This window comes from Betta splendens, chromosome 2, assembly GCF_900634795.4.
Source record: "Betta splendens chromosome 2, fBetSpl5.4, whole genome shotgun sequence".
Classification (NCBI taxonomy): domain Eukaryota; kingdom Metazoa; phylum Chordata; class Actinopteri; order Anabantiformes; family Osphronemidae; genus Betta; species Betta splendens.
In genome coordinates this window covers 1310589-1332900 of record NC_040882.2, presented here as the reverse complement: position 1 = coordinate 1332900, position 22312 = coordinate 1310589, and the positions used below count along the sequence as shown (strand labels likewise).

At 45.0% G+C, this 22312-nt stretch overlaps 2 protein-coding genes and 1 pseudogene across 5 annotated transcripts in view; 1 reads left to right on the top strand and 2 right to left on the bottom strand.

The window, feature by feature from the left end:
• Nucleotides 1-114: 114 nt before the first annotated feature.
• On the bottom strand, nt 115-7466 carry LOC114851166 (protein EFR3 homolog B-like; annotated as a pseudogene).
• Nucleotides 7467-8968: 1502 nt separating this feature from the next.
• Nucleotides 8969-14663, bottom strand: LOC114865920 (IQ calmodulin-binding motif-containing protein 1-like). Of its 2 annotated transcripts, none has more exons than XM_029167454.3 (15): nt 14508-14663; nt 14272-14379; nt 13958-14120; nt 13385-13505; nt 13222-13297; nt 12938-13037; nt 12673-12863; nt 12481-12590; nt 11494-11612; nt 11254-11320; nt 11047-11122; nt 10806-10972; nt 10274-10408; nt 10044-10200; nt 8969-9537 (listed from the first exon to the last, which is right to left on the bottom strand). In XM_029167454.3, exons 1-15 carry the CDS (start codon nt 14512-14514, stop codon nt 9284-9286), a joined length of 1851 nt encoding a protein of 616 aa, XP_029023287.1. In that variant the 5' UTR covers nt 14515-14663; the 3' UTR covers nt 8969-9283. The 2 variants fall into 2 exon arrangements, with proteins under 2 accessions (XP_029023287.1, XP_029023295.1); XM_029167462.3 differs by having other exon boundaries at nt 12673-12845.
• Nucleotides 14664-17925: 3262 nt separating this feature from the next.
• The window catches only part of LOC114865894 (kalirin-like), a 34064-nt gene continuing 29677 nt past the window's right edge, over nt 17926-22312 (top strand). For all 3 annotated transcript variants that reach the window (XM_029167420.3, XM_055502145.1, XM_029167404.3), the window contains exon 1: nt 17926-18405. In XM_029167420.3, the coding sequence (XP_029023253.1) occupies nt 18354-18405 (52 nt within the window). In that variant the 5' untranslated portion in view covers nt 17926-18353. The remainder of the gene's footprint in view (nt 18406-22312) is intronic.

Here is a 22312-nt window from a genome sequence, read left to right as displayed (position 1 = left end):
TTTACGAGCTGCTTATGACAACTTTGAAACACACATTGGAAGATATTTGCGGAGAACTAGACAAGTGAGGAAGAGGATTTTAGGGTCTGCACCTGAAAACGTGGTGATCATCCACACATCATCAACATCAATAGATGATAAGCTTTACTGCACAACGTATAAATAATCATATTAGACATAAGACATAAAACGACCTGCATCCAGTAACATAACAAACGTGGTTGTTAACACTGTCTGAACTATACGTACGAGTCAACACAACTGAACACTCACTTAATAAAATCAAACATTCACCAGTTTCATGCTTAAAGCAAAGGTAATTAAGTAATGAACACAGTAATGAAGGAACGTGGAGGTTTCACACATTTTCTGTTTTCCTGTTAAACCACAGCAGAGCAGCATCTTTTATTCCATGCAGAGTCTGCAGCTCCTCCCGTCTCCTAGCGGTTCAGTCTAATAGACACAGAGATCAGGGAACTTCATCTTGTACAGAGGTGTTGATCGAGGAAGTGAGAATCCAGACGGAGAAGGAGGAGGACATATGATGGAGCTGAAGATCTGATCCAGCTTAGTTTGAAGCAGCGACGCCTGGAGAAGGAGAAACACAACATGATGACACCGAGTTGAGTGTGAAGGTCAGTGAAGGGTGGCGGCTGTGGGTCCAACTCACCCTGGCACCACAGTGAGCAGCGATTTCCTCAAACGGAGCCGTCTGGAACCTCTCCACCACCTCCATCCTTCCTCCTCCTCTTCTCCTCCTCAGCGCTTTCTCTGTCCTCTGTTAAAAACACATCCAGCCATGATCTGTGTAATATAATAGATCAGTTTGTTCCAACAGCACCAAACCACACGTCACTCACCGACGGCGTGTTTCAGGGTCTCAAATGTGATCTGCTCTGTCTGAGACGTCTACAAGAAAAAAAGCTCATTATGATCAGATACGGCAAAAAAACATTATAGGTAACACACACACACACACACACACACACATACACACACACACACACACACACACACACACACACACACACACACACACACACACACACACACACACACACACCTCTGGGGATTGTGGACAGAACTGAGGGTCCATGTCTATCTGCAACGACACCACATCACCAATGCTCTTCCTCTTGGACAAACGATCCTCATCTGAAACACAGAAGGTCAGACCTGCAAACCACTGCATGACGTACAGTAGACATTGGTGTGGTTATTCATCACACTTACCCATCAGCTGAGGCGTGTAAGCCGTGTTGACCCGCTCAGCGTGAGAGCTGTAGGAGCTTCCTGTCAAAGAGTCGCAGATCTTGGACTGGATGAATAGAAGAGCTTCATCCACCTTCAGCTCAGCGTCCGGCAGCCTGACGCACATGAACGCAGCCACAGTGAAGGGAGCCAAGAAAGAGTTAATGCATGTGGACCATGTGAGGGTTAACGAGTCTGGACCATGTGAGAGTTAGAGTCTGGAGTAAGTGATAGTTAATGAGTCTGGACCATGTGAGGGTTAACGAGTCTGGACCATGTGATAGTTAATGAGTCTGGACCATGTGAGGGTTAATGACTCTAGAATAAGTGATAGTTAATGAGTGTGGACCATGAGAGAGTCTGGAGCATGAGAGGAGTCAACAGATTCCAGGACAGAAGCCTACAAACAGCTGACTGACGAGGACCCAGGAGTCAGACCGAGTTAAGTTAGGCTCCAGCTTTTGTTAACACATCGGGTGAGGACAGTTCACACAGGTGCATTCTGGTCCTACCGGGGTTGTTCACAGAAGACGCCTCCAGGCAGCAGGTGAGGAGCATCCGTCTGACGGCGCTCTATGACCTGTGGGAACATGCAGACCTGGCCCTGAGTCCACTGCCCTGTGACCGGAGCTGAGTTGATCTGAGTTACTGTATCAGGGTGCGGCTCACCTGCGTGATGTGCTGCTGGAGCAGTGGGGTGGAACAAAGCCTGGACAGCAGGTGGAGGAAGGCAGCACAGAGCGAATGAATCCCACAGCGGTTAAACACTGACAGACTCTCCTGATTGGACAACGCCAGATCCTGACAGCCAATAACACGACGGGAGGACGCTCAGTACCAGGTCAACTCAGGTCGGAATGTTACCATAAGCCCAGTACCTGCAGAGCGAGGACCAGTCGAATCAGGTCCACCACCATCTCCTCACTGGCAAGTTCCACACACAGAACCGACAGGAGAACAAAGAGAGCCTGGTAGTGGTTCTGTCCACTGCTCTCCTCCTTACAGCTCAGGAAGATGTGTCTGTAGAGACGCTGAGCATGCTGCTCACACACACACACACACACACACACACACACACACACACACACACACACACACACACACACACACACACGCGCGCGCGCACGCACACACACACGCACGCACACGCACGCACACACACACACACACACACGCACGCATGCACACATAACACACACACACACATACACACACACACACGCACACACGCACGCACACGTACGCATGTGCACACACACGCATGCACGCACACACACACACACACACACACACACACACACACACACACACAGACACACACACACACACACACACTGATCACCCCATCAAATCACTGCATCAACAACGTTGTTCAGATCTGTTTTCTTCTTCTCTATCAAACCAACCAAATCCTCACCCAGTGTTTCCTGTTTTCCTCTCACCTTTCTTATAAACAGATTGTCCTGTCGGGACGACCGGTCCTCCTTCAGCTCCAGCAGTGACACATCGTAGGACAAACTGTACACATACATACAAGGTTTAGTGGTTTTCTCAGAATCAGACAGAACTAACATATGGTTTAATCAGCAATGCAGGTGAAGTATTCCAGCAGCTTCCTGCAGTAACATCTGTCTGCCACTAGGTGCTGCCAGTTCTTCCATTAGAAGGTCAGACCAAAAGCCTCAGCATCTGCTATGACCTGGCAAGGCTGAGTCTGGCTGCGTTGTGGCGCCGGTCGAGGAGCGAGGTGAGAATGGAGAGAACCAGCAGCCGGATGTCTGGATCCTCCATCAGAGTAAAGGACAGCAGCGGCTCCAGGAAGGACGAGGGCAGCGCCGTCAACAGATTGTTGCTCTCGTAGCGCTCGGACACCTGAGGAGGCGTCAGGTTAAAGTCTGTGAATGACAACAACCCTGGATCATTAAAACCACAGATCTACTAGAGTGAGGTGGTCTCACCTGGAGCAGAGACTTGAGCAGCATCACCTGGATCATCCTGCTGCCTTCAAAGCTGACACAAGACACAGTCTTAGCACATCTGCTGCGTTTCAGTACAATACTACGTTTTAATACGAGCGAGGTGAGAGCAGTACCCTGCGTTAGGTGATCCCAGCGCAGGGTAAATACCAGGAACCGGGATCCTCCCCATGATGAACATCATGACCTCTGACCTCTGGTAGACAGGAAGTGTGTTGGCAAAGGACCCTGGACACATGAGACCATCACATGAGCAGACTGCAAACAGACTGGAAGCTGCCTCAGCAGGAGGCTGGAAGCAGAGTCTGACCGATGGTCCTGATGACGGCGTCCTGCAGTGTCTTCTCCTCAGCAGAGCTGGTCTGGTGCTTTGCTGTGGCATCATAGAACCCGGTCAGCTCATAGTCAACGCTCTGCCGCAGTTGCCTCAGCAACGTGTTGAAGACTTCCAGGACCGTTGGGCCTAACGCAGACAGACACCGCAGCGTTACGTTTGACGCGCGGCGTGTTCACAGCAGAGTGTGAAACCAGCACCGACCCACGGATCCTGCAGCTTCTATCACAGCCGCTTCCGACAGGACATCCACGATCCCGGCCCGGACCGACGCTGGACTCCGGCTGTGAGCGTCCAGGTGGCCCAGCAGCTGCTGGATCACCAGGTGGGAATGCTGGGACTGGAAAGAGTATCACATGTAACGCACTGCGGGTGGAGCCAGCCACGAGGCGTCTAAGGAGCTACCGACCTGGATGGAGAACATGACGATCTTAAAACACTGCACAGCAAAGTTCCGTCCTACCCACAGACTGTGACTGTCCAAGTGCCTAGAACCACAAAGAGGAACCTGGTGGAAGTTAATGCTCATGGCTCAGTTTGTCAGTTAATGTGGGCCTGAGCATCACCTCTCATCAACATCCTCTAATAAGACTGCTAATGCTAATGCTAATGCTAATGCATGAGCGTAGTGTACTTACATGAGAACAGGCTTGATAGCGTTGGTAATGTGTCCGTAAGCAGCTCGGCCCAACAGCTCCCGGAAGCACAGCTCAGTGTGTTCAGCTGGAGACTCACTGGACAAAAAGCAGCCACACCCAGATGTGCTCCGTGTTGTAACCACAGCTGGACTTTATGCTCCATGTTCCACTCGTCCACATGTTAGTGCTGGCCCACTGCCTGAGAGCAGGACCAGGTCTGTTTACCTTGAGCCGTCGGTGCGTCTCTGCAGATTGACCAGAAGTGCAGGAACGATCTGCTCCATGTGGTGCGGCTCCCAGATGTTCACCAGCAGCTCGTTGTCCACCGTCTTCCTGACCACTCCCTGGAGCCCTCGGATGCCAGACACACGGATCCTGAACGCAAAAAACACAGAGGCTCCGATGGGTGAAAGCAGAAGTAGGTAAAAAAGGTGCAGCTCTGGATATTTTAAAGCTGGTTCCAGGTGATGATGAGAAACAACTCGAACCTACTGGTTCTGGACTTCGGGGTCTTCGTGTTCTGAGTGACACATCTCACTGAATCGAGTCACGAAGAAGTCGTAGCTGCGGTGATATGACGGCGTGTCCTCTTCAATGTTGGCGAACTTCACAAACTAAAGACAGTGAATGATGGTTAATTAGTACAGTGAATGTTTTTGCTGGTGAATCATTTGACGAAGCGAACACGGGTTCTGACTGCATCCTAACAGTCCTACTGAGTTGGTGGCCAGGATGTGCAGGTGCGGCTTGTCGGCCTCCAGCAGCAGACGCAGCGTGCTGAGGAAGCTCTCCACCAGCAGGTTGATGCTCTGGCAGTGACAGGCCAGCAGCAGCTGCTCCATGGCCTCCATGGCGATGCACACGTACCTGCGGGGAGAGCCAGGGTCGTTCTGTTCTGTTGTGTGGAAGCTGCGGTGCAAATGTCAGCCTGTGTTCTGACCCGTAGCGGTGGCGGCTCAGCTCCCTGGTCAGATGCTCAGACAGATATGCAGCGATGCGGTCCAGTTTCTCCGGCGCCGACAGAGCAAAGAACGTCAGCTTCTCCATGTTGGCTTTGACCAGCCCATCCTGTCACACACACACACACACACACGCACACACACACACACACACACGCACGCACGCACACGCGCACACACACGCACGCACGCACGCACACGCACGCACACACGCACGCACGCACGCACTCACACACACACACGCACACACACACACACACACACACAGGATTTTTTATTATCGTCAGTGACATGTGTGTAGCTTCATGGTTGTGATCTTTACTGCCTTTATGTGTGTTTACCTCAGGGTCTTCTGGAAAAATGTTGTCAACTAGTCGCTTGTAGCGAGGACGCAAGGCCCAACAACAGCCACACAGACCTGAACAAGTCAACACGAGACTCAGTTACTAATGCTGAGCCACAAACAGCAGCACGACATTAATACGTTGCAAACAGCATCGTTCTCCACCTCCAAGAACAAAGGACAAAATCTATATGAAACTAGTGGTGAAGATGGGAACAATCAAACAAACACTGCCATCACTTATTGACACATAACGTGTATTTGAAGCACGCTGTCATTATTTGCCTCTTCTGATGACGTGACCAGGCTGCGGGGCTCCATGGCTGTGGCAGGTTCTGGGAGATCAGCAGCTAAGTCCTGACGCAGTAAAGCCGCGTCTTAACGTTAATCCTGCAGCTTGTTGCGTAACGTGTTTATATTGTGTTGATACGATCACGTGTGACGTCTCCTTGAACGGAGAACGGCTGCTTCACCTGCTTTATTCACACTCGTGTACTAAGTAGAACAAGTTCTCTGAATAAATGTGCATCAGTCCCTCAGTTCACCTGATCCCTGAATCTGAACACATTTGCTGCACATCAGCTTCAGAGACAGACAAGAGGAGAACGCTGACATTTTTCTCTCTAACCTGAATCATGAAACATAAAAACCACAGCCCACTCTGTTATTAATGTTTCCTGACTGCATCAGTCACAGGTCACAGTATTAAACTGCTTCAGTGACTACATTCATGCTGCCTTAAATGAAGTTGTATCTTATTATTAGAACCATTGTCTGTATCAAGCTAATGAATGAGTTATTAAGTTATTGAATTTGAAAAGGTTTCCTACCGTACATGAAGACGGGTCCTTCAGCTTCAGCCACTCACACAAATAAACCCGCCTCCTGTCATTTCTGAGTCTTATATGTCGGCGTGTGCTGATTAAATGTCACTGGATTATGTTTAAATGTCTTTGTTGAACGTTTGTGAGTTCGTGCTGTTGGTGATTACAGACAGTTTGCAGATTTGATGCTAACCTTCTATTACATGTTCATGTAACTGGAGATTTAAGCAGAGTAGCATTAACGTGATTCCAGCCCAGCGTGACCACGGCCACGTGCAGCTCAGAGCTCTATAATCTGATCTCATGTGTTTTCATCAGATGAATCACAGAAACGCTGGTATATATATATATATATATATATATATATATATGTATATATACTGAACCATATTAAAAAAACAAAAAAAACAAGCATCAACGTCGAACGTTACTTAAACTGTAGAACCTGTCGTTATTCCTTTACTTCCTACAAAGCAGCAGTTTATGTTGGAGTCCAGGCAAACCTACTGTTAATATAACAACGAGCCACATGTTAAGGTTGGAGGAATTCAGCTGAGATCCTTCAGTTTGTTTATCAAAGGGAATAATTCACCACTTCATCCAGAGCTAGACAAACAACACAACAACCATTACATATTCATCATTGACTTTATTATTAATGTCATTTTAGTGCTTTCAGTACTTTATAGAGCATAATATTAATATAAGACAACCTGGAGCTGAAAGGACGCAAACGTTCCCAAAATAATCAACCTAAATGAATTGTTTGATTTCATTAAAAACAAAAGTTGTTCATATCTTTAACTGTTTTTAAATTGCAGACAGCTACTCTAGGAACCTCCTAGTTGTGAGCTGAAAGAGGTTTTACCTCCCGGCGTCTGATGGTCCAGCACAGAGCAGCAGTCCTGCAGCAGCCGTCGAGGAGCCTGGGTCAGAACCGGGCCAGTGACGGCCCGCGGCAGCGACATCCCTCTGGCCCGGCCCGGTACGGATACACTGGGTAAACTGACGCCTCTGGGCAAGGAGCTCAGCCAGGCAGACATGGTTCCCCCCAAACACTGGGACAACAGGAACGACACGACCAGGATCAAGGTGGAGGCGAGGAGGCAGAAGAAGCTGCAGGAGGTAACGTGAAAGTCTGAACTGAAGAGAAAAATCCTCTTTTCTCCACATTCCTCTGAACATTAACTCCTTCAGACCTTGAGCTGCACTGAACAGACACATGCACACATTGATTCAAACCCACAGGGGTCACAGCTGTCTGAGCCAGGAAGCTGGACACAAGAATAAAAGTTTACAAATCTACAAATCTGAAGTTAAGAAGTTTGAAGCTCATGTTTGGATGCTTCAATCTGATTTTACTAATCCTTCATGGCATTTATTGAATTAAATATTTCCCAGTAGTTGACTTGAACTCAGATGTTTTTAGTGTCCACTGAATCAGACCACTTGTTTTAATATGGGCACTAAAATATCTCATCCGTTCAACAAAGTCTTCATTTGACGCATCTGGATGATGAATTAATGTGTCGACACTTGTTTCTGGTTCTCCATGATGCATGTGACAGCTCTGCCTCATTACAGTTAGTGTGTGGCCGGTAAAGCACACTAGTAGAGGGGAGTCCATTGCTGACGCCTCTGCAGCTTCCGACGCATCCTGGCCTCAAACACCCGTGAACAACCAAAAACAGCATAGACCCATGGAAAAACATGACACACCTCCAGCTTCAAAGCAAGTAAACAGAAGCTTTCATGTACTAGATGGGTTGAGTCTTATTGTTGCCCAAAACCAGCTGGTTCCACATGGTTTATTAGGCAGTGATCCTCCTCCAGACCTGAGGATGGACTCCACCTCAGTCTACACACAGTCTACAAACATGCTCCCTTATCGTTAACTGGACAGTTTCCGATTCACTAGGGTGCAGTGGGAACAGGAAGTGGATGGAGCTGCACCACAGGTGCTTAGTGGACGTCTGGCTGTTAGGAAGCTGGGAAATGAACAAAGACCAGAAGCAAAGTGCAGGTTCAAACTTTTTTCAGCAGGATGACACAACTATTACAGAAACAGATATCGACCAGTGTGATTCCAGTGGATAAGTGGCTCCTTAGTTCACTCAACCTTTAGCAGTTTAGCACTGATGGATCTTTTCTCCTGGCAGAATCATCATCAGATCAGTCATCATACAGTAGCCAACCTACGGGCAATTTAGAGCGACCAATTAACCTAATGCATGTTTTTTCATGGAAAAAAAAGGAGGAGAACCCACATGAACATGGGGAGAACATGCAAACTCAGAACGGCACCCGGTTCGGGAACCGGAATCGAATATTCAGTGTGTGTAGGTAGTAAGAAGACCGTTTAAAACAAATCTCTATACAAGCTGCAAACATAAACCCAGCAGGTCTTTGTCCTGAGCCTGTGGATGTGCTGAGGTGGAGGCTCCCTCTGCTGCTGCAGTCTGTTCACTACAGCAGTGATGTTTTCCCACCCATGACTCTACAGCTCCTTGTTACAAGCATAGCATCAGAGGAGGTGGGGGGGGGGTCACGGAGACACGGAATCTTTCAGCTTCACATCGTTATCCTTATCCAGTCTGAGGTTTGATTTTTTGATGTATGAACAATGAAAACCATTACAATCAGTTATAAAATCAGAACTAACAGCAGCATTAGAAGCTTTTTATTTAAGTTCATATCCATATCTTCCAATCAGTTTCTCTTCATGTATGTGTTGACAAGAACGGGGCCATTGACCTTTAACTATAAAATAATCGGTTCACTATTTGGTTCAAGTTTATACAGAATTCCCTTTAATCATTCATTCACCTCATTCTAATAACAGACACAGCATTACTGTACTGTGAGTCTTGAAGAGATTCCAATGAAGTTGCAAATCATTGCAAATAAAACAACACCAGTTCTCAGCCTTGTCTCGTCCAGGTCCCGAGGACCGAGCAGTCAGTGGTTCCATCCATGTCTGTGTCTGCTGACTCCTGCTGGACCAGTCACACGCAATGCACACTCAGCCTCCAGCTCCTCCAGGGGATTGGGGGTCAAGCCGTCAGCCGTCTTTCCCAGGTTCTTCCACCAGGGCAGTCGACCTGCCTGCAGCATGGCATTGTGGGCGTCACGGGCGCGAGCAGCGATGGAACCTGAAGGGCTGATGAAAGCCTCTGCATCCTTTTCTGTGACGACAGAGAGAGGCGGGGCATCTGTGTAGAGAGAGGGGGAGAGTAAGGCCTGGTCACTCTCATAATGATGCTGGTGAACAACTGCTGAAGAAGCCTGTGATAACTGATCCACAGAGTGTATACAGCCAATGCATCTGATCACTAACATAATCAATTAATTAATTAATTAATTAATTAATTAAGTCTTCTAACGTCCATTTTATGTTAAGCTTTATAGCATTGTCTCAACTTCTGAATGCCACTCTGTCTACACTTCTGTTTTTTAGCTGATTTATATGACAATAAAAACTGAAACAGATGATTGATAAGTATGTGTTGATGATCACAGAAGCCTTTAAAGGAAACCTTGACATCCACAAAACATACATTTGTATTTTGCTCCTTTAAAACTAAAAACCTAGGGAACATGCTGCTGCGGATGTTAATGAGGTGAAGTATTAACTTCCAGGCTCGTCTGGATATCTGGGCTCAGTCAAGTCAAGTGGATCATTTCTGTTTAAAAGAAAAAGGAAGACAGTAATTGAGACCTCTGAGCAGATCCAGCTGTGTGTGTGTGTGAGCCAGCAGAACCTCCATCCTCTCCTCCTCCCTCCTCCGCTTCTCTCCTTTCTGCAGTTCCAACAGCAGCAGCTGCTGCACCTTCTCATGAAGACGCTCACACTCCTCAGGAGACACACGAGGAGACTGCAGACAGAGGAGCGTCCAGTCTTTGAGTAGGACCCGCAGCATGATGGACATTAAGCGTTCGCAGACTTACAGGATGCCCAGCCACATGCTTCTGCACCCGACTCTGTAGCTCGGCCCTGCGGCTGTCTGTCAAACCCGTCTGACCGATCCAGAACGACATCACGGGCACAGACGCTGCCTTTGGCTTCTGTAGAAAATGACGGACCTGAAAGTAGAACAGTTGCAGAACAACAGGGGTTTATACTATATGATTTAACAGACATGACATGACTTTCAGATAACCTAGATGACTGAAAATCTTCACTAACAGCATAATATCATTTACTGTAATTACTGGTCCGTGTCCTACATGTAAGTCTGACAAGTGCAGTATAAATACAGTTATATATTAGAACATTTTAACATGGTTTCTTCAGTGAGGACATTTAACTGGTGCTCACAGATTGACCCTCATTAATGCTAAGGTTAGGCTCACGTTAAGAGTAGAAAACCTAAATATTGAATGAGTGATCAGCTTCACTGATGTAAATCAAACATTAAGCTGCTGTAGTAGAGTCTGGGTGACTCCTTTGCTGAGGTGAGCCTAAAGTAGGACTGGGTACCGCTCTCTGTAGAACTCTGGCTGCTTGCTCCTGCTCTTTGCTGGTCTGTCTCAGCATCTGCCCATGTTTGTCGTTGTAACGCTGTCTCTCTCTGAAGCCTCTCCAGTAGCTCTGGATCACTACAGCAGCACGACGCTCGCACTCCTGCAGATACACCTGCACCTGATCTGAACAAACACACGCAGACTGCTCAGTTCACTACGGCTACTATGGTATTACTAAATACTACAGTAATGTTTACCAGGAGGCAGCTGCTGTAGCAGCTGTCGCTGTTTTTGGTGAAACAATCTTCTTGCCTGCTGACGTCTCACACACACCTAAAACCCCAGAGCAACACATAAAGGCAGAATTATGGTAAGAGTGGTGGTAGACCTACTGAAGCCATGAGGGTTCGTTCAAACTGGTGAAATAGAACCCAGAGCTGCTTGCACCAGTGTTTCATATTTACCTGGTACTTTAACAGTTCCTGATGGCGCCTTGCTTCATCTTGTTGCTGCTGCTTTTGCCTTTGAGCCCTGGAACACACAATTACCAAAATACCAGCTAATGTGTAATGTTCTGTCTGAAGGTTTTAAATGATTGACCACAAAGGTTAAAGGTAGTATGATTTTGTTGGATAAACTAGAAAATGCTTTGTCATGGTTAACTGATTACAGGTGCTGGTAGAGGTATTCGGACGGTCAGATACCTGTATCTCCTCTGCAGGCTGCTGACAACTCTGTTGAGGCTCTTTATTCTGCGTCTGGTCTGATACGACCTCCAGGCTGCCTGGATCACACACGCTGCTCGCACATGCTCAGTATCTGCCTGCATACAAGAACAGAAGAGGGCTATCATAACTGCATCCATGTTTCCTCTCGCATGCTCAGACCCTTCTGCTGCTGTACTGTCCAGCAGCTTGTAGCTTGTAATATTGTAATATCATCTTGTCATAGTGTGGGGTGCTGGATGCCTTGTTTTGCATGTTGTATCTGCATCCGGGTCAAGAGGTGGGAACAGAGGGAGACGGAGACGAAGAGGAAAACACACAATACAACAAACAACCCAAGGCAAAGTTTAAGAGATGGTCATCATAACAATAACCTATAATAGTATTAGGAATAGTAACAACACACAATAACAAACTAACAAACTAATGTATGCGTTGCCTTGTGCTGATGAATGAGAAGCCAGTCTCTAAAAGGAAGCTTTTGTCCAGGATCACTATGGCCCTTGAATCAACAGGACACCAGGACCCTCACAGAGACTTGGAGGGAACCGTGAGATGGCACTGACTAGAGAAGAGAAAGGATAGCCTTCGTGGGAGGACACCATTTGGAAGCAAACAGGAATTCCATCAATGCACAAGCACTCAGTTACATAGAAAGACAGCAGGAAGCAAAGCTGAAAAAAGTGTACACATTTACACCTAGACCACTTGATTCAGGACAAACTCAAGGTTGTTTCATGTCAGACAACTGACTCGTTCGCACACAGGCCCTGTAGAGAAGACGCTCAACAAACCCTAGTTAGATGTACTGTATGTGAAAAGATGTAGCTAGGGCTGCGAAGTAATGTGGTAACAGAGAGGACATAAAGCAAGCCCTACACCCCTCCCACAACATGCAGGCTCAGATCCTCAGAACAGAAACAAGCTTTAGGAACATGAGGAGACTGGGGCATGTCAGAAACAGACCTGTAGGTGACTCAATGTGCCTCTTTCAGATTGGATAAGAGCAATAAGTTGGTCCACATCCTGGTCAAAGCCTCGTCCCCGCCAGTCTTTGTCGAGCAGGCTGTCTAGACCTGAAGAAAGCAATGGATAGTCACCTTTGACCTTTGATATTATTATGCTCCTATGAGCAATATGAAAAATATATTAACCAACCTCTGAATTTCAGAAGTAGGGGATGGAATCTGATGTCCAGCTGATTGGCCATAAGAAGGATCAGTCTTACAGAGGCAGCGCCCACATTTGAATCAGTGTTGACAGCCAATTGTCCAACAGCCTCATTAAGCAGCAACAGGATGGAGTCGTCACTGAGGCCAAGAAGGAAGTCCCTAAAAACAGATAGGGAGCTGTTGGAAAGGCATTTACTTCATGTCACCGTAAAATATTCATATTATTCACTATATGTTACACTTACACTTACCTGCTGGTTATGCATGTCTGGACCCACAACTGAATACAGAGCAGAGAAACAACAACATCATCCCACATCTGGATTTGCTCGTAGTGAGTGGAGCTGAGAACTTAGAAACAAACAAACGAGAGAAACGTCAGGCTCAACAAAGACAGAATAATTCAGCTCTCACGTGAAAGTTAATCAAAGACTTTAAGACAATCTAAAGCAGAACATACAGTAGTACTACTATATAAAACCACAGGACCCACGAATGACACTGCTGCTGTAATCAGTAAGCCACACACACTGACCCTGGGTTGTGAGCTGAGTGTGAGCCCTGAGGAGCCAGGCGACAGAATCCATCACCTTCCTGAAGAGAGACATGCACTGTCAGACAGACAGGGTACATTAGCGTTACAGTGTGGATAGGAATAGGTTTAATTTTTAATAACCGAGAGGACTGTAGCACCTCACCTCTGCTTGCCTCATCAGCTGACTGGCCAATGACAGGAGGCTGTCCATGACTGATGGAAGGAACAGCCTATAAAAGGTCTTTACTAGGTTTTCACTAGGTTCCATTCCAACACAGCAGGAACTGAACAGACAGAATCAGGTGAATTCTCTATAATAATAAAACTGTGAATCTTAAAAGGAAGGAACACGTTTCTTTAGTTACCAAACAAATAAAGATTAGACCAGCCTTAGTTCAAGTAGCTAAATACAAAGCAATACTGTGTATAACTCTTTATCTTTGTATTTGTATTAATATTGTTTTTTTCCAATGTTCTTTTATGATTTTAAATGATGTAAGAGGTGAATTCATAATTTAACAAGCTGTTTCAATCAATAAACACATTTTCTTGCATATAAATATTTAAAACGACTTAAAATATATTCCACTGAATATAATTTAAATTAGCACCATTATACATTTATGTGAATGGGAAAACTATAGATAAATGATGATCTAATAGGACATGTAATGAGTCATTTCACAGAACTTAAACGTTACTGATGTGATCACACGTGTTTGTCCTCCAGCGCTACCTTGTGAGCTGAGCCAGCCTGGCCACGGCGCCCTGGAGGCCTGGCAGCCGTCTGGGATCCAGGAGGGAGACGCAGTGACTCAGGACGCTGCTCTCATACAACAAAGACTTAACACGAACCAACGCGCTGCTGTCTGGCTGCAGAGCTGCTGCGTTCAGAGCCTCTGACGGAGAAAAGACACAGACTAACAAACTGTGTTTCTATGGACGCGTCCTATTACTATGTGGAGATCAACAAAAGCTTAAAGCACCTAACCACTGTTCTCCATAAAAAAACTTTAACTCGGCTTTTACTGGCGTTGTGCACTTTCTCACCAGTTAAGCCGTTGTTCAGCAGGTTGATTTTCTGCTCCGGGTTCAGATCTTGGTCCTCCATCTGCTTCTTTAGCACCAACACCAAAGCTTCCACCTCCTGCATCATCGCTGGTGAAAAACACAAACAAATGACCACGCGTATGACGTTAAACCTAGTTCTTACAGGCATAGCTAATGAAAGCTACTAGCTGCTGGCGCCAGATTTGTGATCTTAAATAACAATATTTTATCATTACCTGACATGAGGTTAACCTGATAGCCTTCACCAGACAACGAAGCTGCAGCGCAGTTTTCTAGCTAGCGTTAGCAGTTAGCATCCAAAAGCCGATTCTGTTTCTACGGCAACGTGACGTCATTACACTGCGACGACGCTCAGCTATTGACAGAGCTGCGGATATTGGACCGGGGTGGAGCCAGATTTGGGTTGGGTCAGAAATCAGAAATTTTCTTCATCAAATCTTTTGGGATTCCGAACATAATTACACAAAACTTTCTAATCACAAAACACAACAAAGTTATTATTGTTTGATAATCGTTACATGTTGATAATAATGACCATATATTTTTTTTTAGTTTTGAGTGAATGTTAGAACATAAGGAAAGTAAAGAAAATGTCTGTTGATCGAAATCGTAGTTACACATGGCATTAAAGCAATGAAAAAAAGAAAAAAAAATCAGCGAATAGGTTAAATGGCATGTTTATCGATTTTGTAGATACAGGCTGACAGAAAAACGGGAAGTTTGGGTTCCAGGGTTTGTTTCTTCCACAGGTATTTGCATGGCAGTAGAACAAAACAATGCAATATATTTATATATTTTTATATAAAGATCAGCCTATTAAAGATGAAGTCAGTACTGTATAAATTGTTATCAAAATAATATTTTTGTCAGTGCTAAGAAGCAATTCATAGAAAAAGTTAAAATGAACAAATTAGCTGAATATTAAGAATTATTAACAATAATTATAATTAGATTTTTTAATGTTAATTGTTAATTACAGGACCTTGTCTTATCTTGTCTTCTTTGCTAATGACACCAATCATTTAAAATATGACTGATACCCTGATACAACTGAATGGTTGAATTTTCTGAAATCTGAAATCGGCTGATGCAAATCATATATAACCACAAAAAACAGTAATAACAGTATTAACTATTTAGGATATGTGTTAACTAAGTCTGTGTGTGACAGAGCATGCAAGAGAGAGAGAGGCAGGGACTACGACCCCAGCTGAGTGTGGTGTTTTCCAAATAAGCTCTTTATTTGTGGATAATGACACTTTTGTCCTATATACAGTATGTACTTTTATTTTGATACTCCTCAATAAAAGCAGGTTATGGTTCCACTTGCAACATCTTACTATGGGACTGGATTGAATAGGGTGATGCAGGTGTGTAGAACATATAAACCCTGCTATTGTTTGTGGAGTTTTGGTTCAAGTAGCAGATGGAAAAGCTGAAATGAAATATAAAATTTAGAATAATATAATCTGAAGCTCTCATTATGTCAGTTATTTGCACAAAGTATGCATGAACCTAATTGAATCCATCCTGTTTCAGTTATGTTTAGTTAAATGATCAAAGCCTAAGCTGATTAAAAACATCCCATTTAATGTCACCTAATATTTAAGTGTTAAAATATGCAATGAAATGTGGTTTATGTCTAACTTTTAAAATTCAGCCTCCCTCCAACTCCCAGAGCTAAGAAGAGTTTGAAAGGTTTGACAAGATGACAACATCACATTAGCATGAATCAGGCTTGCATGCTGACCATCCCCACTCTCCAGTTACTGGATGGGAGCAGCTTTCCCAGTGACCCCCGTAGCTGAGCTGGAGATGATTTTAGAGAGCACTTGGAAACCTCTGCTCCAAGTCAAGCTCCCGGTCAGACTGTGGTCTTTTACTTTTTTGCACAGGTTTAGCTGCATTCAAAGGTAAACCCGTCAATGACAGCACACAACAGGATGTGTCCAGCTTGTGTATCTGCTGTTACCTGGACACTGCTCCAGCTCATCCTCGGTCGGGTTCCAGGCTCCACTTGCTGTAAGTTGTGGTATTAAAAGAGGAGACAACCAAGAAGTTTATGCAGGTATCGCAGTCCTGTAAAATTTGAAGCCCAAATGTGGCAAAAATGGATTTAATGTTACAATGTCCTACACACTCATTTAACAGTCAAACGGTTTCCCTCGCTATGCTTTACCTTTTGCCATAGAGAAATGCTGAACAGGCGGTCAACCCCAGCTGTTCTCTCCAGGTGAGCCACTAGACACCACCACACCATGATCTGCTCAATAACATAGTGAGTTTCCCTAATAAGCACATGTTAATACACATGTTCATCATGCTGTCTCACATCACTGTCTACTGTACGGCTCCTGGAGCCTGTGCCAGCTGTCCGTCAGGCCAGAGGCCAACAGTCCATCACAGGGTCACATATGTAGACCATTCGTAGAATGTCTGGGTAACATTTATGAGTTCACACTAAAAATTGTAGACTATAAAACTGTAGACACAAAAACCTACCCAGAAAGTCACTGAGCGACGCTGGAACCTAAGCCAAGGCCTGCTTTCTATGACCCACAGTGTTCACCTTGTATATGTATCAAGCCAGGTTCTTTTCCCAAAGTCAGGTGAATGAAAGAGCTCTTGCCCCTGCAGTCAACAAGCAGTCAAGCTAATAGACGTTTCTTCTTCATGCATAAATTGCTACTATTGCAACTGTAAATAAAGAAACTTGTATAGATTGTATTTTAATGAATTCTTGCATTCATATAACCTGAAATGTACCTTCCAAAAAGAATAAGTGAGGTAAAAAAGGAACTCAACGTAAAATAGACTTCCTCACTCATTTGTTAAATAAAATAGATAAGATGACACGGGCTTATAGACCCACAGTATGAGCAAATATAAGAAGTGTTGATGCTCCACCTGCTTCGGACGTTATCACGGCATTCAATGGCCATTATCAGTGGTTGTCAGCTTATACTTATGGGCCAATAGGTGCCTACTCCACCTACTGACAGCGGCGAGTAGGCGGGTGGATGCTCCAAACAATTACAAATGAATTTGGAGAGTTTAAACATTCTCCTAGAGAACTGGAGAACATTCAATACTGTATGTTTGCTTCCTGGTTAACAAGCAACAGTGGAGGAGAGAACAGGACACGTCTTAATGACGGTGTTCATGGCAGAGACACATTACTGTGTTTTACATTGTGCTCAATAAATAAACAAATATGTATGGTAAATAAAACTATGCAGTTAGATCCGAAGGTGTGAATGGATGAGTAGAACTTGGACTTTTTGTCTGGAAGTGATGGTTAAGTCTCCATTCAGCCACAGGAAGATTCTTTAACCCTAAGTTAAATAATCAGGCAGGAAACTCTAATGCTGCACACATGTGGAAGTCGGACGCTGTTTTACATATGAATCCACCCAGCATTCAGTTAAACCAGAATAGTATGACATGACAGGGTGCTGGGACTAGTATAATAATAAAACATATATAACAGAATAAGCCTTCTCGATAATGCCACCATTCATCACATCGTATAAATATATAGATATATGGAACAGCATCTCGGTACCGTTGTAGTTAGTGTGCGTTAAATGCCGCAGCTGCAGCGCCCCCCTCTCTGCGCTGCGCCTGCGTGCTGGAGCACACCGACTGAGCGCTGCCAGGACCGGCAGGAGGACAGAGGGACCGGAGGGAGACGGGGCTACCGGGGGCGACCGTAACGCTCTTTCATGCAGTAACGGTGGCGGGTCCGGTGACGAGGACGGGGTGTGAGGTGATGCCGCGCGGGGTCACGGTAACGTAAGAACAACAGCAGAGCAGCGGAGGAGGAGGAGGAAGCTGAACCGAGGAGGATGCAGCAGTGATCGGTACCGGGAGTACAGCCCAACGGAGCGACCTGCACGGGTTCCTGGACGGCTCTGATCTGATGTAAATCGGCAGGGATGGACTGGTAGGCAGGGAGGAGGCGCGAGGAGCGGAGCGGAGCAACCCACGGCACATAACGGAGAAGAGGGAGCGACGAGGAGGAGGAGGGAGGTGGAGGAGCATCGCGAGGAGGAGGGAGGATGAATCCGCTGGATGGAGGAGAAGTGGGCCCGGGCGGCCTGGCGACGGCAGGTTGGTGTGTGCGTGCGCGCGCGCGTGCGTGCTTATGTGTAGTAGGAGCTGCTGTCGCCATGATGCCTCTACATCCGCCCATTGACTCAGAAAATGTGTGCGCGTGTGTATGAAGTGTGTGTCAGCATCCCTCCGTCCAATAGCACCGAGGTGTGTGTGGGTCCTGCCAAGGAGGATTGTGGGAAGGCCAGAGTGAGAGACGCAGCCTATTGTGCAGCAATATTTATTAATGTGTATAATACGTGTTTATACTGACACCGAATGTGATAGAGGCTTTATTAATGTTTGAAATCTTTGTTACAGTGGAAGTGCTGAAGTCAAATAGTTTATAATAGAGGTTCAGGGGTCCAGAGAATCCTTCTGGGTCAGAACCTCAGTATTGAGTACGTCTTAATGTTTTACCACAAATTGTAACAAATGACCAAAGGTTGATTTGGTTTTTGTTTTTTGTTTTGGTTTTCAGTGTCTGGGTCCGTTCTGGAGGGCAGGGCTCATTTTACCTCTCTGCTCCACATTTACTGTTGCTCACAGTAGACATCAAATACACATTATACATAGAGTTGTATATCACAATAAAACACCTGAATTTTTCCAGTTTAATTTAATTTAGTTCATTTTATATGGCACCAAATTACAACACAGTTATCTCAAGGTACTTTACAAGGTAAGGTTTAAAACCTTACACAACTAAATCCAACAAATCCCACATATAGCAAGTCTTTAATTGTAATTATTACAATTTGAAAACACTCCCTCTTTAACGAGGAAGAAACCTTGAGCAGAACCAGGCTAAATGTGGACTGCCACATTTTTTTCTGTGTCAAAGGTTCTGTCTAAGGATGACTTGGTTCCTAATTTGAAGAAATACATCATTAACATTGAACACTAAATATATATTATATATATAATATAATATATAAATAGGAACTGCTTTGAAGATTAATGTACCTTGTTGGAACACTGGTCTTATTCTAACAGATTAAAACCTATTGTCAATTACTTACTTACTGTATTTTGCAATATTAAAATTAAGTTTCAGGTCAAAACCATCCTTCACGTTGTCAAAACGTTTAAGGACATACACTCAGGCCTGGGTCAGGTCTGACACTTATTTCACTAGGAAGCTCACTGACGATATTCAGGCCACAAAGTCACTCCACTTAACTGAGATTCACGGAGAATGAATATGAAATCATCTTGGTATATTTATTTCATTTTTATTTGCTCATTTGCGATGACTCATACTTGATTCTCTTTATATTGTCTGTCTTCTACCTGTTAAACATGAGTTGAGCTGCAGTCACACAATGTTACGTCTTTTCTTCTGAATTGAGCAGGAACATTTATGATCTAACGTTCACTGAGTCCAAATGAACAGCCCACTGTTTATTTCCTGACTTCTTGTGTGGAGGGGGAGTGAGGACTGGCTCATCTCTCATCATTAGTATGATTCATGTGGAATCCCACACGCATCAATTAAAACCCGAAGCTCAATGCTTTCTTTTTAGAATCGAATTCAAAATCCAGGACAATGACGATACAAAAGGAAAACATGAACAACATTAAAGGTTGAACCAATGCAAGAAATGTGCTGGGACATACAAAGTCTGATTGACCTGACCTGACATCTTGACAACAATTGTGCTTGTGGCTGCAGAAATTTATAAAGATGCCAGTTCAGTTTAAAGTTGTAGAAGCAGAAGGACCTGATGTTGTAAATGACTGGTAACCACTGACCCTCCCCAGTCTACCTGTGGTTCTGTTCAGGCTTCATCCAACTGGGCCAGACAAAGTTCTGTACAAGTATTCATGTGTCACATTGTGGTTTTAGTCCAGTTGCTACAGTAGCTGACTAAAGACATGGTTTAAATAGACTCTTTCTCCCTTTCTTTGGAAAAGAACCAAATTCCAGAAGCAATATCCAGTTTTAGACACAGCCCCAGGTCCCACAGAATGGCTCGCACGGGTCTGTGTGGGCGCTGAGCCAAAGTCTTGGAGTAATTAAGAAACGCATCTTCGTTATGCAAGAGGCTCCACAAAGCACAGTGACTGGCAAAATGATGAAGGGAAAACGTGTGGCACTGGTCAGAGGAATCTGTGTGGTTCACAGGAAGTGAAGCTCTGTTTGTGTGTGTGTGATGATATAGTGGTAACAGCCTGCAAGTCCAGTTCTGACATTCTGGATACGGACACTGTGTTAAAACGCATTCATTACGTTGTGTTGTATAATCAGCTCCATGAGTCCTGACAGACTCTCTGGGCTTTTCATATTCATCTCTACAGCAGCTATTTTAGGCTTTACACTGACTCTGGCTTTTATTGGTGTTAGACAGCTTCATCAGAATGGAAATCCCTTCGCCGACGCTCCGCACCTTGACTGACAGATGGTGCAGGATCCATCGGATCAATCGGATTCCTATTTGAGTCAGACTGGAGCTGTTGCAGACACAGTGTCATGCTTCCAGTCACCAAGCTGCTGACTCCCAGGCCTCGGCTGCAGAAACACACTCAACAGAAAACCCAGCAGTTCTGGGACTGGAAATACTGATACAACAGATCTAAGGGTTCTAGACTCTACAACTACAACCTGCTTTACGGCGTATAGGTTCCATTATTATGTCTGTGTGTGAGATATCCACAACAGAACACATCACTCCACTCCTACAAGTAAAGCTCTCCCTGTGTGGGACATCACCATTCTGGGCTGTTCAAAACGGGTTTAACCAGCAATGACTACTAGAAGGTTAAGACATCATTCATTATTTGGGTTGTCATCACTGGAGAATCTGGAGGAAAGTCATCAACAGTGTCCAGCCCAGCAGAAGAACCAACTCAACCTCCTGTGTGATGTAGGAACACCAGAAGGAACAGGGCCAATCAAATAACAGACACAAAGCAGAGCCTCACTCATGTAGCTCAGTCTGTTTGTCTTTGGTAAAGTACCTGTACTGTATAAGCCACAGCAGAGGAGACACAGAGCAGAACAGCACAGAAACAGGCAACCAACCGAGGGCTCCCAGCCACAGCATGTTCAGTCTCTAACAGGATGTGGACATAGGTGTAAGAGGACAGAGACCAGACCCTCTGAAGACAAGACCATTGTGGAACATCATGTGGTCTGTAGTCGTCAGTAGTTGATAAACATCATATGGTCTGTAGTGGTCAGTAGCTGGTGAACATCATGTGGTCTGTAGTTGTTAGTAGCTGGTCAACATCATGTGGTCTGTAGCTGTTGATGAACATGCTGTCTGTAGTGGTCAGTAGCTGATGCGAATCCTGTGGTCTGTAGTAATCACTAGCTAGTAAACATCCTGTGGTCTGTAGTGGTCAGTAGCTGGTGATGAACATCCTGTGGCCGGTGCTGGTGCCGTGGCCCCTCACTCACCTCTTGTACACATGGGACCAGGATGAACTCTGATCACCCAACACAGAATAAGGACAGCAGCTGCAGTACTGTGTGGTGTGATGTGACCCATGTGTCTGTAGACACAGATGGATTAAAAACAGTTAATTGTAATGAATTGAATGAATGATGGTGTTTTAACCCTGACTTGTCAGGTTACCATGAGGAGCTGAGCTGCCCTCAGTCATGTATTGGATTAGCTTCCTCTCACTGTGCAGGACGATCTGATCATGTCTTGCTATAGCTGTGAGGACACTCATGGGTACAGTATTATACAGCTGCTCATTGTTACACCAACCACACACATAAGCTTTTAAACTTACATATCTGGTTCTTTCTGAAGCCTTATTGCTTATTTAAAGGTTTCATTTTTGCCCTTCATTGTAAGTTAAAGAAACAATTCTCTATTAAAATGACATATCTTTACCAATAAATCACCATTATACCATATATATAGTTTTTGAATAGAGATCACTAATGATTGTGTAACTAATGGATGGTCAA